Source organism: Trifolium pratense, linkage group LG7 (assembly GCF_020283565.1).
Source record: "Trifolium pratense cultivar HEN17-A07 linkage group LG7, ARS_RC_1.1, whole genome shotgun sequence".
Taxonomy (NCBI): domain Eukaryota; kingdom Viridiplantae; phylum Streptophyta; class Magnoliopsida; order Fabales; family Fabaceae; genus Trifolium; species Trifolium pratense.
Window position 1 is genome coordinate 48504825 of NC_060065.1, and position 13478 is coordinate 48518302.

Below are 13478 nucleotides of genomic sequence, written 5' to 3' on the forward strand. Positions count from 1 at the left end.
CCAAGAAAGGAGTACTTTGAAACCTTAGAATTTAAAGAAGGTGGAGTTGTTCGTCTCGGTAACAATAAGGCGTGCAAGGTTCAAGGTATGGGTACTATCCGTCTCAAAATGTTTGATGACCGTGATTTCCTTTTGAAGAATGTGAGGTATATTCCCGAACTTAAGAGAAATTTGATTTCCATAAGCATGTTTGATAGTCTAGGGTATTGTACTAGAATTGAACGTGGGGTAATGAGAATTTCAAATGGTGCATTAGTAATTGCTAAAGGGTCTAAAATTAATGGTCTTTATATTTTAGAAGGTTCCACTGTTATTTCTAATGCATTAGTAACTAGTGTAGAGGCTGCAGATGTAACCAAACTATGGCATTTGAGGTTAGGGCATGTCAGTGAGAGGGGTTTAGTTGAACTAGCTAAACAAGGTTTGCTAGGACAAGAAAAACTGAACAAACTAGAATTTTGTGATAACTGCACATTAGGCAAACAACACAAGGTGAAGTTTGGGGTGGGAGTGCATAATTCTAGTAGACCATTTGAGTATGTTCACTCGGACCTTTGGGGTCCAGCGTCTGTTTCCACTCATGGGGGAGGTTCATATTTTCTTACTATGATTGATGATTATTCTAGAAGGGTATGGGTTCACATAATAAAGAACAAAAGTGACACCTTTGAAAAATTTAAGGAATGGCATACCTTAATAGAAAATCAAACAGGAACTAAACTGAAAGTGTTGAGAACTGACAATGGCCTGGAGTTTGTTTCAGAGCAATTTAATGAGTTTTGCAGGAAACTAGGTATAAAGAGGCATAGAACCGTTGCATACACACCGCAGCAGAATGGTCTGGCTGAAAGGATGAACAGGACCTTGCTGGAGCGCGTGAGATGTATGTTGTTGGGAGCTGGATTACCCAAAAGTTTCTGGGGAGAGGCAGTTAACACCGCTGCATATTTGATCAACAGATGTCCATCAACAGGAATTGATCTAAAGACACCTATGGAGGTTTGGAGTGGCAAGCCGGCAGACTACTCTAACTTGAAAGTCTTTGGAGCTTTAGCATTTGCACATGTCAGGCAAGATAAGCTTGATGCTAGAGCTGTGAAGTGTGTTTTCATTGGTTATCCCGAGGGTGTGAAAGGTTACAAGCTGTGGAAGATGGAGCCTGGAGGATCAAAGTTTATCATAAGCAGGGATGTCACTTTTGATGAGACCCGGATGGGGATGAAGTGCAAAGACCTGGAGAAAAGACCAGAAACGGGGATGGAGAGAATTCAGTTTGAGGTGGAGCCTTCCATTGATGAGAGGGAAAAGGAGGATGAGACTCAAGTACCTGATGAGAGTGGAAGTGATGAAACAACTGTTCCTGACTATCAGCTAGCAAGAGATAGGGAGAGGAGAGTTATTCGTCCACCTAATAGACTCGGTTATGCTGACCTTATTTGTTATGCTTTGAATGCAGCTGAAGAAGTGCAAGACTCTGAACCAAAGAACTTCAGGGAAGCATCAGAAAGCATAGATAGTCAAGACTGGCTGAAGGCAATGAATGAGGAAATGCTTTCATTGGAGAAAAACCAGACTTGGAAGCTTGTGCCATTACCTAAAAATAAAAGGGTAGTTGGTAGCAAGTGGGTGTTCAAAAGGAAAGAAGGTATACCAGGGGTCGAAGCACCAAGGTATAAGGCGAGACTTGTAGCAAAGGGTTTTACTCAGGTAGAAGGGATTGATTACAATGAAATCTTCTCACCGGTGGTGAAACATTGTTCTATAAGGGTACTTATGGCTATTGTCAACATGTATGATCTTGAGTTAGAACAGATGGATGTGAAGACCGCATTCTTACATGGAGAGTTAGAAGAAACTATCTACATGTAACAACCTGAAGGTTTTGTGGAAGACAATTCTAAAGTATGTCTGTTGAAGAAATCTTTGTATGGGTTGAAGCAGAGTCCGAGGCAGTGGTATCGTCGGTTTGATGATTTCTTATTGAAGACTGGATTTGTGAGAAGCAACTATGACAGTTGTGTGTACATGATGAAGAGGAATGAGAAAGTCATTCTCTACCTCCTTCTTTATGTAGATGATATTCTTATGGCAAGTTCTGACAAGCATGAGATTCAAAAGCTCAAGGAGAAATTAAATGGTGAATTTGAGATGAAGGATCTTGGAAATGCGAAGAGGATACTTGGTATGGATATCTTGAGAGACCGGAGTAAAGGTGAGTTGTTCTTATCTCAGCATGATTATTTGAAGAAAGTGGTGGAGCGGTTTAGAATGACAGATTCTAAGGTAGTGAATACACCACTTGGTCACCATTCAAAGTTGTCGATAAAACAGTGTCCTCAATCCGAGGATGAGAGAAAGGAGATGGAGAGTACTCCCTATGCAAGTGGGGTTGGAAGCATCATGTATGGCATGGTTTGTAGTAGGCCTGATTTATCATATGCAATAAGTGTGGTAAGTCGGTTTATGGCAAATCCGGGCCAAGTTCATTGGCAAGCTTTGAAGTGGGTTCTGAGGTATTTGAATGGTTCTTTGAAGGGTGGTCTGAAGTACACAAGAACTGATCCAGGAAGAGATGCCTTGGAGGGATATGTGGATGCGGACTATGCAGGTAATATTGACACTAGAAAATCCTTATCGGGTTTTGTGTTTACATTGTTCGGTACAGCGGTAACGTGGAAGGCCAATCAACAATCTGTTGTAGCCTTGTCAACAACTCAAGCAGAATACATAGCTCTTGTTGAAGGGGTCAAGGAAGCCATATGGTTGAAGGGTATGATTGGAGAAATGGGGATTAGTCAAGGGTGTGTGAAGATACATTGTGACAGTCAGAGTGCCATTCATTTGGCAAATCACCAGGTGTATCATGAAAGGACAAAGCACATTGACATCCGGTTGCACTTTGTAAGAGACATGATTGAAACAAAAGAGATCATGGTACAGAAAATTGCATCAGAGGAGAATCCAGCTGACATGTTCACCAAATCGTTACCTAGAGCTAAGTTCAAGCATTGCTTGGACTTAATTAACTTCGTTGAAGAGTAGACGGAGGTTGGAGAGAGCAGCACGGTGGTTGATGGGAAGTTGACATCACCATCGTTTTAAAGGCAAGGTGGAGATTTGTTGCAAATTGCCTTGAAAACGTGAAGAAAAACAACACTAGTCTGCTGTTTTCCGCCCCGGGCGGAAAAACCTGTGTTCCGGGCGGAAATTTGAAGCAGGAAAAGGGGTGCTCACTGTTTTGCCGCCCCAGGCGGAAATACTGGTGTTTCAGGCGGAAGTTTCCGCCCCAGGCGGAAAAAGCTGTGTTTCAGGCGGAAATCGCTGCAGAGTATTTAAAGGGTCACGTTTTCTGTTTTTCATAACAAGTTTTTAGGGTTTCTGAGGCCAACATACAAACTAGGGTTAGAAGAGTAACATCTTGGGAACACTCTAGGGTTGGGTAATCATTCTATCACCTTGGGAAACACTTTCATTGAAATCTCTTGGTCACGGGAAGAGATTTGGGAAAAGGGTAGAAATAGGATAACTCTATTTTCTTGTAACTCTTTTGAGAATCTCATTGTAATCAAGGAACAAAGTTTGATAGTGGAACGGAGAGCTGCTCTCTCCCCCAGAGTAGGTCACATTGACTGAACTGGGTAAACAATTTACTGTGTCTTTTTTCTTTTCTCGCCGTTTATCATTATTTGTGATTATTATTGCCGTTCGCTTATTTTGATTGCTTAATCGTATTTGCTCCACACATCAAGATTATTATTGGTGTGATTTTATCGAATTCACAACAGGGATGTAGCTCAGATGTGTCGCTAAAGATATATTTGGAAATTCGTCAAATACCCTCCCGAAATTTGGAAATAGGCAAATACCTTCCTGAAATTCTAATATGAAAGAAGAGAATTTATCTTATGTACATGTGTCGCTAAAGATATATTTTTTTCAGTTTCATATATAAGTAAAAGTTGAGTTTTTAGATTTATTGAAAAAATTATGTATTTGGTCAGATAGACTACAGAAAGAATAATAGTAAACAACTGAGATGATGACACAACATATCGACAACAGAAGAAATAAATGGATACTCATTTTATTGAGTTTGCATATTAATTTCTATTCCATAAATAAGTTGTGCCCCATGCATGGTGCTAGATAGTAGCTAGGCCTTTTCTTCAATTGTATTGATCCACTTGCTATCGGGTAATATAGTTGCATCTGCATGCATTACTATTCAGATGTCCAGTTCTATGTTTAAGAAGGTGTATTGAGATTTGAGAATTTTAAATTAAATGTGTTCTGGACTAGGTTAAGATCAAAATGAAATATATTAAATGAAAATATGTTTATAAGTGAAAGTTGTTTTTCGAGTAAACTGTCAAATATTTCTCGAAATTTCAAAATTCGTCAAATACCCTCCCGAAATTTGGAAATAGGCAAATACCCTCCTGAAATTATAAAACGTCAATCAAATTACCCCCTGACGTGGACTCTGACTGATAGTGCCAAGGGTAATTTGATTGACTTTTTATAATTTCAGGGGGGTATTTGACGAATTTTAAAATTTCAGGGGGTATTTGACAGTTTACTCGTTGTTTTTCACCTTACAAATCAATTTTATAGGTTTGATTAAATGGCTATCTCTGAGATTTTGGGTGCCCTGCTCGAATTATGAACTTGATTCCCCATTTTTTTAAAGTCAGCGTTTCATTGTTTTATGGATTTATAAGTCATATATATAATTGTGAGAAAAGTAAAAGATTATATCAATATTGAAGAGTTTACACGATACCTAAACTACAATAGGATGATCACGTCAGTAACATCTCATACTAGCTACAACCACCACCTATTAATCTTTGAGCATCATCCTCATTGTATTTTTTGTTGCAAATAATTTTAATATGTTAATTATATATATTTTTTAATTAAATACGCATGTCATATGTGAGCAATCTATCTTCCTTGTATTGTATGTTAGTGTAAGCCTTTTATTTTTAGAGTTTATGCTTATTCTAAAAAATATTTATATTAATTATTCAATTATTTTTATTTTAACATATATATATATATAGACACACTAAAAAATAATAATTTTGGTGCCCCTAAAAACTTGGTGCCATGTCCGATCGCACCTCCCGAACACCCTCCAAAACCCCTGATTAAATCTGACACTAAATTTTAAGAAAATGGTTAATGCTCATTTTTATTGGGTTTTATTTGTTATCTTTATTTATCTTATTTTAGAATCTAGATGTCTCTCAAACACAAAATTCGACATCAACATTCAACATACCGTAATTAAAATAGCCACGTGCACCTATCATGCCAGCTTCCGTTAATAGAAGTTAACAGCGGGGACTAATTTTAAAGACGGAAAACTTTAAGGGGACTATATATAATTCGACGAAATTTTTTAGAAGGACAAAAATGAAAGTTGAATAATTTATAGGAACTAAAAATATATTTAACCTTAAAAAATACAAATTTTAAAAAGAGTAATTTTTATCTAAAATGTAAATAACATCAATAACATAAAAATATATAGTCATATATTCTATAATCAATAATAATAAAATACACCTTCAAGCTAATGAAAATTACACTTTAATAAAAGACAAATGGGCAACAAGTTGCGTCGCTAACCCTTTTTGAATGACAAAATCAATTCTCTTAAACACTACATCTTGAGACCTAAGAGACACTATACTATATTGTTATATGCATGACTCTTAGAACTCTTTTTAAAATTCATTTTTTATTTTCAAAGAAATAAAAAGATGTAGTTTTCTTAATAAAAAGATGTAGTTTGTGTAATGTTCTAAATAAACTAATGTATATCATTAAAATTCATTAAATCTACAATAAAGTTAATACTACATCCGTCCATAATTATAAGATCATAACATTAATTATTTTTTACCAACATACAATACTTCATTATCTATCTTGAAGAATAATTTTAAAAAACTGGAAATCGTAACCCAATGACCCTGAACTCTTAATCCTACCCCAATTGAAATTTCATACAATAATATATCAACAAAAATACTTAATCACTTTTTTGAATGATGAGTCTAAAAAATAATATTATGACCGTCAAAATATTGAGGCCCTAAACTGTAGGCTTGCTTGCTCTACCTCTGTCCCTGGTTACAAGATGGAAGAGATAAATATTATTAAATATATATTATTACTTTTTTTTACTTTTTATAGAGACATAAAAGAAATACATGAAGTTTATGCTTCTATTAGCTTGAACTCCCATTTGGACTATATATTTGGACTATATAACTTGAGTACTTGACAAAATCTTTTGACCAAATAATTTGAACTCCCATTTAGACCACTCCTTTTTTTTCTAAGAAAAAAATGGAGTCGTGCGATAATATATAAGTACATGAGGAATTATTTTTTCCTCTTTTACTGAAAAGAAATTCAAAAAGATGAATTGATTCTATTTTTTGGGTCCGGTTATTATACATAAACAAATACTTATGCACGCTGCATAAGTCCAGCCCACTAGCCGAGCCCAACACGCCTAGCCCAACCCATTCCTTCCTACAACGGCTTCCCACTAACGACGTTAACTCCAAAAGTAACGGTTATCTCGCAACTAACATTTTTCTGTCCAAAACCAACAACAATCGTTCATCATCACCATCGCCGGAATCAACATCATCACCGGAAGCTACATTCATCATCACCGTCACTGAAATCTACAATCATTTCCATCAGAGTTCACTCCTTCATCATCACTGTCACCGAAATCAATCTTCAAAACCAAAAACTGTTGATTTCTTACACGCAAGTAAAGGATCATCATCAACGATTCACTTCCAAAAAGCAAAATGAAGAAAACGACACAGGTTTGAACTTCCCTAATGCTTTTGCAAATGTAACTGTTAGTTGGAAAATGCTTTTGTTTTGTTTGGAAAGAAATTGCATTGGTGTAACCTAAATTCCAATTTGGGGAAAATCATAATCTGAAATGGTTTTGTTTAGTTTGGTTGTTTTGAAAAAGAATTGATGAAACTAAAAGTAAAGATGGTTTTGTTTAGTTTGGTTGTTTTGAAAAAGAATTGATCAGTGTCTCTTTGTGATAATTGGTTGCTTTGAAAAAGTATAATTGTACACTTTTAGTGTATCTGAAACCAAAGTAGCCCTCTTGTGGTTTCCATGAAAGAATTCTTACTAGTTTATGTAGTGATATGAGAAAAGTAGAGATGGTTTTGTTTAGTTTGGTTGTTTTGAAAAAGAATTGATCAGTGTCTCTTTGTGATAATTGGTTGCTTTGATAAGGTATAATTGTACACTTTTAGTGTATCTGAAACCAAAGTAGCCCTCTTATGGTTTACATGAAAGAATTCTTACTAGTTTATGTAGTGATATGAAAAAATAGAGATGGTTTTGTTTAGTTTGGTTGTTTTGAAAAAGAATTGATCAGTGTCTCTTTGTGATAATTGGTTGCTTTGAAAAAGTATAATTGTACACTTTTAGTGTATCTGAAACCAAAGTAGCCCTCTTGTGGTTTCCATGAAAGAATTCTTACTAGTTTATGTATTGATATGAAAAAAGTAGAGATGGTTTTGTTTAGTTTGGTTGTTTTGAAAAAGAATTGATCAGTGTCTCTTTGTGATAATTGGTTGCTTTGAAAAAGTATAATTGTACACTTTTAGTGTATCTGAAACCAAAGTAGCCCTCTTGTGGTTTCCATGAAAGAATTCTTACTAGTTTATGTAGTGATATGAAAAAAGTAGAGATGATTTTGTTTAGTTTGGTTGTTTTGAAAAAGAATTGATCAGTGTCTCTTTGTGATAATTGGTTGCTTTGAAAAAGTATAATTGTACACTTTTAGTGTATCTGAAACCAAAGTAGCCCTCTTGTGGTTTCCATGAGAGAATTTTTACTAGTTTATGTAGTGATATGAAAAAAGTAGAGAATTTAACTTATTATCTGCCATGTGAAACCATACTTACTAGTTTCCTTTGATCCAGGTGAAAAAATCAAAGAACGTACAGGAATTGCCATCCTTCAGTATCGGGCTGACACCGTCAGATGAGGATAAAAGGAATGACACCGATTCATCATCCAGTGGTGGTCAAAAAAATAAGCGAAAAACAAGAGCTGCAAAAGGTAATGAAAAGAAGAATAAAAAAAAGAAGGAACATACAAAGGGTGATGAAAGCATTGCTTCTCGTGGTCGTAATAAGAAACCACAAATAGAGGCACAAGATTCCGATGAGACAAGTTCGGATGATGAAAATGAAAGGAATGGTAAGAAAGTTTCTTGTGCTGTTGAAAATGTGAAACAAGATATGGTGAAGAAGGATTCTGATGCAGATGCAAGACTGAGACATAAGATGAGTGTACCTAAGGTCTATGACCTTATGCATTCAGTACATGTCAAAAAAAGGAGAGACGAAATAATTGACCAACTAAACAACTGTGGCTTTGGAGGGATGCTACATATCTGTAACTGGACAAGGATCCACACCTTTTTTATCGATTGGGTTGTCAGAAGATTTGAAAAGGAACATATGTGGATAAGATTGAGCGATACGGAGGTCCTAGAGTTGAAAGAGGATGATGTGCATAGAGTCTATGAACTTCCAATGGCTGGAAAGAAGATAGACACTAATCTTTGCTCTGATGGAGCAATTAGAAGGCTAAGGAAGGAATTGGGATTGACTGGAGATTATTCTCCTGTTGTGAAGGTTGCTGAATTAGAAAGGATACTGAAGACTACAGAAAAACCTAAAACATGGGTGAAGGGTATAATTTGTTTCATCATTCATAACATTTTGTGCCCGACTAATAAAGGCAATGTGTCACTGCAGTATGCAGATATTTTAGAAGATCCAGCCGGTGTATCTTCATATAACTGGTGCTCACATGTTCTAGACTATATGAAAAAAGGCCTGCAATCTCCAGGAGTTTTAAATCCATTAGCAGATTTCCACTTCCTAATGGTAATGATGTCCACTCAATGATTTGAATTAAAAGTCAATTTTACAAACACATACTTATTCATATTTTATCCAACACAATCTTATAACTGAAACCATGAGTGTGGTTTAATGGTTTCTCTAGTTTTATATCTGAAACCAAAATAGTCCTCTTATGGTTTCCAATAAATATTCATATTTCATATCTCATTTATGTCTTTTATTCTTAATACAATCAACACATACTTGTCACATGCATATTTATTCATTTACTTTTGAGCATGTCTTTCATTTGAGCAATATTTATACAATCAACACATACTTGCCTTCATTCCTATATGTATATTCCTTTTGAATTGAATGTGTCATGTTTCCCAATTTGAGGCAATATTAACTAATTGTTGCAGATTAACTACATGGATAAAATGGGGAAACGAAGCCCATTTTTGACGGGCAAATACAAGCGGCCATCCCTTCGTGATTGGGATGTCAAGGCGGCAAACCAGGAACTTGCCAAGATCCATGATATCATGGGGCTTGAAAATGGATTGACAGCCGGGGTAACAAGTCTGTACAGACCCGCAGAAGGTCCGCTTGTACTGTGTTTTGATGCAGACACATGCCCACTGTCTAAGGTAAATGTTATTGCTCTTATGTTTGGATTATTTAGTTTAAGTTTTTATCGATATTTGTATACCAAATCCTATTTAATGGTGGAAATCGTGAATTATCGATACTCATGTACCGTCTTTTCTTTTCGAATCCTAATTTAACATAAACTTATTATAACTGAGACCAGAAGTGTGTCTTAATGGTTTCACTTGTGTTGTGTCTGAAACCACAATAGCCCTCTTATGGTTTCCAACAAAATATTCATATTAAATTTAACATAAAATATTATAACTGCAACATAAAGTGTGTCTTAATGGTTTCACTTGTGTTGTGTCTGAAACCAAAATAGCCCTCTTATGGTTTCCAACAAAATATTCATATTAAATTTAACATAAAAATTATAACTGAAACCATAAGTGATTGTCCTTGCAGGCAGAAATGTATCTTAATCACTGTAGGTCTTGTATAAATATCTATACTAGATCCGCAACAACATTGGAACGACGAATAGCTGAGGCAACTGTCGGAACTTCTGGGAAAAAAGATGCAGTCCCAGAAGAAACAAAAACTGACAAGGACAATCCAATGGAAGCCCAGGCTGAAACTGAAAAGAATAACAGTTCCAATAAAGACAATGATGCAGACAAGCACAATGATGAAGGGTACTGCATTTAGTCAATATCGCTTTGTCAAAAATCAATGTTGAAGCATTAGTTTAACTTTTTTATGTCAAGTGCTAAAACAAATCACATCAATGGTTTCAGGTTGAATAATGACAATGATGCAGAAGATGAGATCAATGCCAAAAGCATTGATGAAGATGACAATGATGAAAAGGATGAGATCAATGCCGTGATAATTGATGAGGATGACAATGATGAAGAAGATGAGATCATTACCAAGATGATTGATGATTCAGTTAAGGCAGCAACCAAAATCATTGATGATTCAGTGAAGCTGACAATGACACCGGAAACAAACAATGTTGGACTCACATTAACACAGGAAACTATCATCAAGTTTCCGGAGTTTTTTGATGGGGCTGAAGCTTCAAACGCAGGGTAAGCAATGAATATGTATGATGTCTCTATTTAAAGGAAACATATTAGTTTAACATCTTAAACAATAACTTTAAAAGTGTTTGCCAATAGTTTTGATATGTGATTTCTGACAAACAAAATGATGTTTAATGGTTTCAGGTTCGATAAAAATCATTCAGTGTCACAAGGAACAGATTCAGTTACACAGGAAACTATCTCCAAGTTTCCAGAATTGTTTGATGGGGCTGAAGCTTCATATGCAGAGTAAAAATGAATATATATGATGTCTTTTAATGGTTTTTATTTGTGATTCTTATAATAACTTTGAAGATATTTAAAGGCAATATATTAATCTAACATCTTAAACCATAACTTTAAAAGCGTTTATCAATGGTTTTGATATGCGATGTTTGAAAACTAAAATCATTTTTAATGGTTTCAGGTTGAATAACGATGATTTAGTGAAAAAAGATTCAGTGCCACAGGAAACAGATTCTGAGCTAGTGTTGGTACCACATGCGATGCATCAGGAGAACCCTACAAAATCTGACTCGAATGTAGTCATAAAGTAAGAATCAAACAGTGTGATAATTGTAATATTATTTGAATTTTGCAAAAATTAACACTATTATGTAATATTATTTCACAGTGCAATTCCATTAAAGTCAATACAGCCAGATGAAATAATTGACTTGGACAATGTCACTCCAAAGAAAAGAAAAAAGCATAATATGCTTTATTCTGATAATACATATCCTGAGCGTCGACGGGCGGTGAAGAAATCGAAATACCTTGCAAGCCCATATGATGACGCTGTCCACAAGTCTGCTGCAACGGAGTTGCAGAAAAAATTATCAACATATGCTTGGAACCCGGAGCTTGATGAGTAAGTGAAAATGGTTGTTTTATTTGGTTTTTAAGCTGTTGTTTTGAACAAAATTATTATCTTGGCTGTTTGTGAATTCAAAACCATTTTTCGCAATGAATGGTTTCCAAGAAGTTTCCCTACAGTAGTAAAAAGTTGAACATGATATTTCTCAATTATTAGTATTCTTAAATGGGTGAAACCATTACTAATATTAAATGGTTTCAAGATGTTATACACTGAAACCATTGGTAATTGGTAAATGGTTTCAATATCTTTGCTTAAGATTGTTCTAGTAGTTTGTTTGCTTATCCTAAATACTTATACTTAATTATTGTATAGGGATCACATTATGTACTGCTCAGACAACAAGGCTCATTTGTATTCTCTACAAAGGGCTGACTTCTGGACCCTTCAAAAAGATGAATGGGTATCATGCTTTGTCATAAACAGTTGGGTTAATTGTTTAAATTGGAATCAGCAGGACAACATGACAAGACTAGTGACACCATTGGTTAATTATGTATGTATTATATCCCTTTAATATTAACAATTTCAATACTTTTACATAATCTTATTGATTTTACTCATTTTATATAACCAGTTTGACATGGAAAGAATGCCTCCTGTAACTAAATCAATTGCGCACTGGAGATTCGTTGACAGACTGAAAAATTTTAAGTACATGGATTGGAAGGCCATTGACCCTACAAAGCTAGAATACGTAAGTAAATCAATTTTGTACTGTTTGGTTAATTTGTTAATACATTAAGTATAAATGCATAATCAGTAATCTGCATGTTGGAAGACCATCCCTTAGTAGGTTTCAACTAATGCTATTTCAATACAAGTGTATATATATATCTGAAACCATTTATCAAGAGTAATGGTTTCAGTGTGCAAATTAATGAAACCATTTATCAAGAATAATGGTTTCAGTGTAAAAATCCATCATAGGCTAATAACAATTTGACTTTTTTATGTATACATTGTTGAGTCTCTAACATGTGAGTTGGTGTATGAAGAAAGAATCTGACTTTCACATTGTTGAAAATCAGTAATCTACATAATCTATCATTGTTTCTGGATTTGTACACTGAAACCATTACTCTTGTAAAATGGTTTCATTAATTTGTAATATGTTTGATATGATGATTTAAGTATGATAAATTTAGTTTAGTAATATGATTTTAGACATCGTTTTATTTTAATTTTAATAATATGTTTGACATGATGGAACAGATCATGACACCAGCAATAGCTGGCAATCCAGGAAGCCATTATGTCTGCTTTGTCGTCAATTTTAAAAGCCACAAATTTGAATTCCTAAACAGCTTGACGGGGGGAGGAGAGAAATTGCAGTTACCAAATGGTGAACCTAGCTTATACAAACAGATGTTTGATGTTTGGCTGAATGAGGTGGAAGCATTTGTGACAGAATTATATAAGTTATGGAAAATCAAAATGCCTTTCCAATTCACCACATTCAATTGGGATACACCAAAGGTGCCTACTCAAGTTGATTCAGACAATTGTGGAGTGTTTTGCATGAAGTTTCTTGATGAATGGGGTGGTGAAATGCAATCTTTCAAAGGTTGGTCCAAACTTAGGAAACATGGGGACAATGGAAAGATTGCAAAAATTATGGATCTCCGCATTGATCTATGTTCAGCTATATTAACCAACTCTAGCAATTCCAGAAAAGAACAAGTCCTGAAGGATGCAACTTGATGGTTTTTTTTTTTGACAAAGAAGCAACTTGATGGTTAAGCACTACAATTTGTAAAATGGTTTGATGCTTCTCTGTAAAATGGTTAGAAACCATTAGTGGTATTAAATGGTTTCAAGCTGTTGTACAAAGAAACCATTTGGCAACAGGGTTTAGGATGTTTTAAACATTTTAATATTTGTTTACATAACATTTTAGTTTTAATGGATTTTACTTTGTATGGTAAAATGTAGTTGTTTATGTTGATGCTATGATTAACTTCTTATTTAAACTTTATGGTATCCGGAGCGTTG

At 34.9% G+C, this 13478-nt stretch overlaps 1 protein-coding gene across 1 annotated transcript; it reads left to right on the top strand.

Annotated features, from left to right (window-relative positions):
• Positions 1-8126: 8126 nt before the first annotated feature.
• LOC123900093 lies at positions 8127-13478 on the top strand. Its single transcript, XM_045951409.1, has 10 exons — positions 8127-8963; positions 9347-9574; positions 9984-10213; positions 10316-10612; positions 10751-10855; positions 11034-11159; positions 11241-11477; positions 11799-11979; positions 12061-12180; positions 12699-13478. Exons 1-10 carry the CDS (start codon positions 8310-8312, stop codon positions 13185-13187), a joined length of 2667 nt encoding a protein of 888 aa, XP_045807365.1. The 5' UTR covers positions 8127-8309; the 3' UTR covers positions 13188-13478.

Excerpts from the sequence above, each read along its gene's own strand:
- LOC123900093 (XM_045951409.1), top strand. The coding sequence starts at position 8,310 with ATGGTGAAGAAGGATTCTGATGCAGATGCAAGACTGAGACATAAGATG. Across the intron at positions 11,478-11,798 it reads TGGAACCCGGAGCTTGATGA|GGATCACATTATGTACTGCT; the intron begins GTAAGTGAAAAT and ends ATTATTGTATAG. Across the intron at positions 12,181-12,698 it reads ACCCTACAAAGCTAGAATAC|ATCATGACACCAGCAATAGC; the intron begins GTAAGTAAATCA and ends ATGATGGAACAG.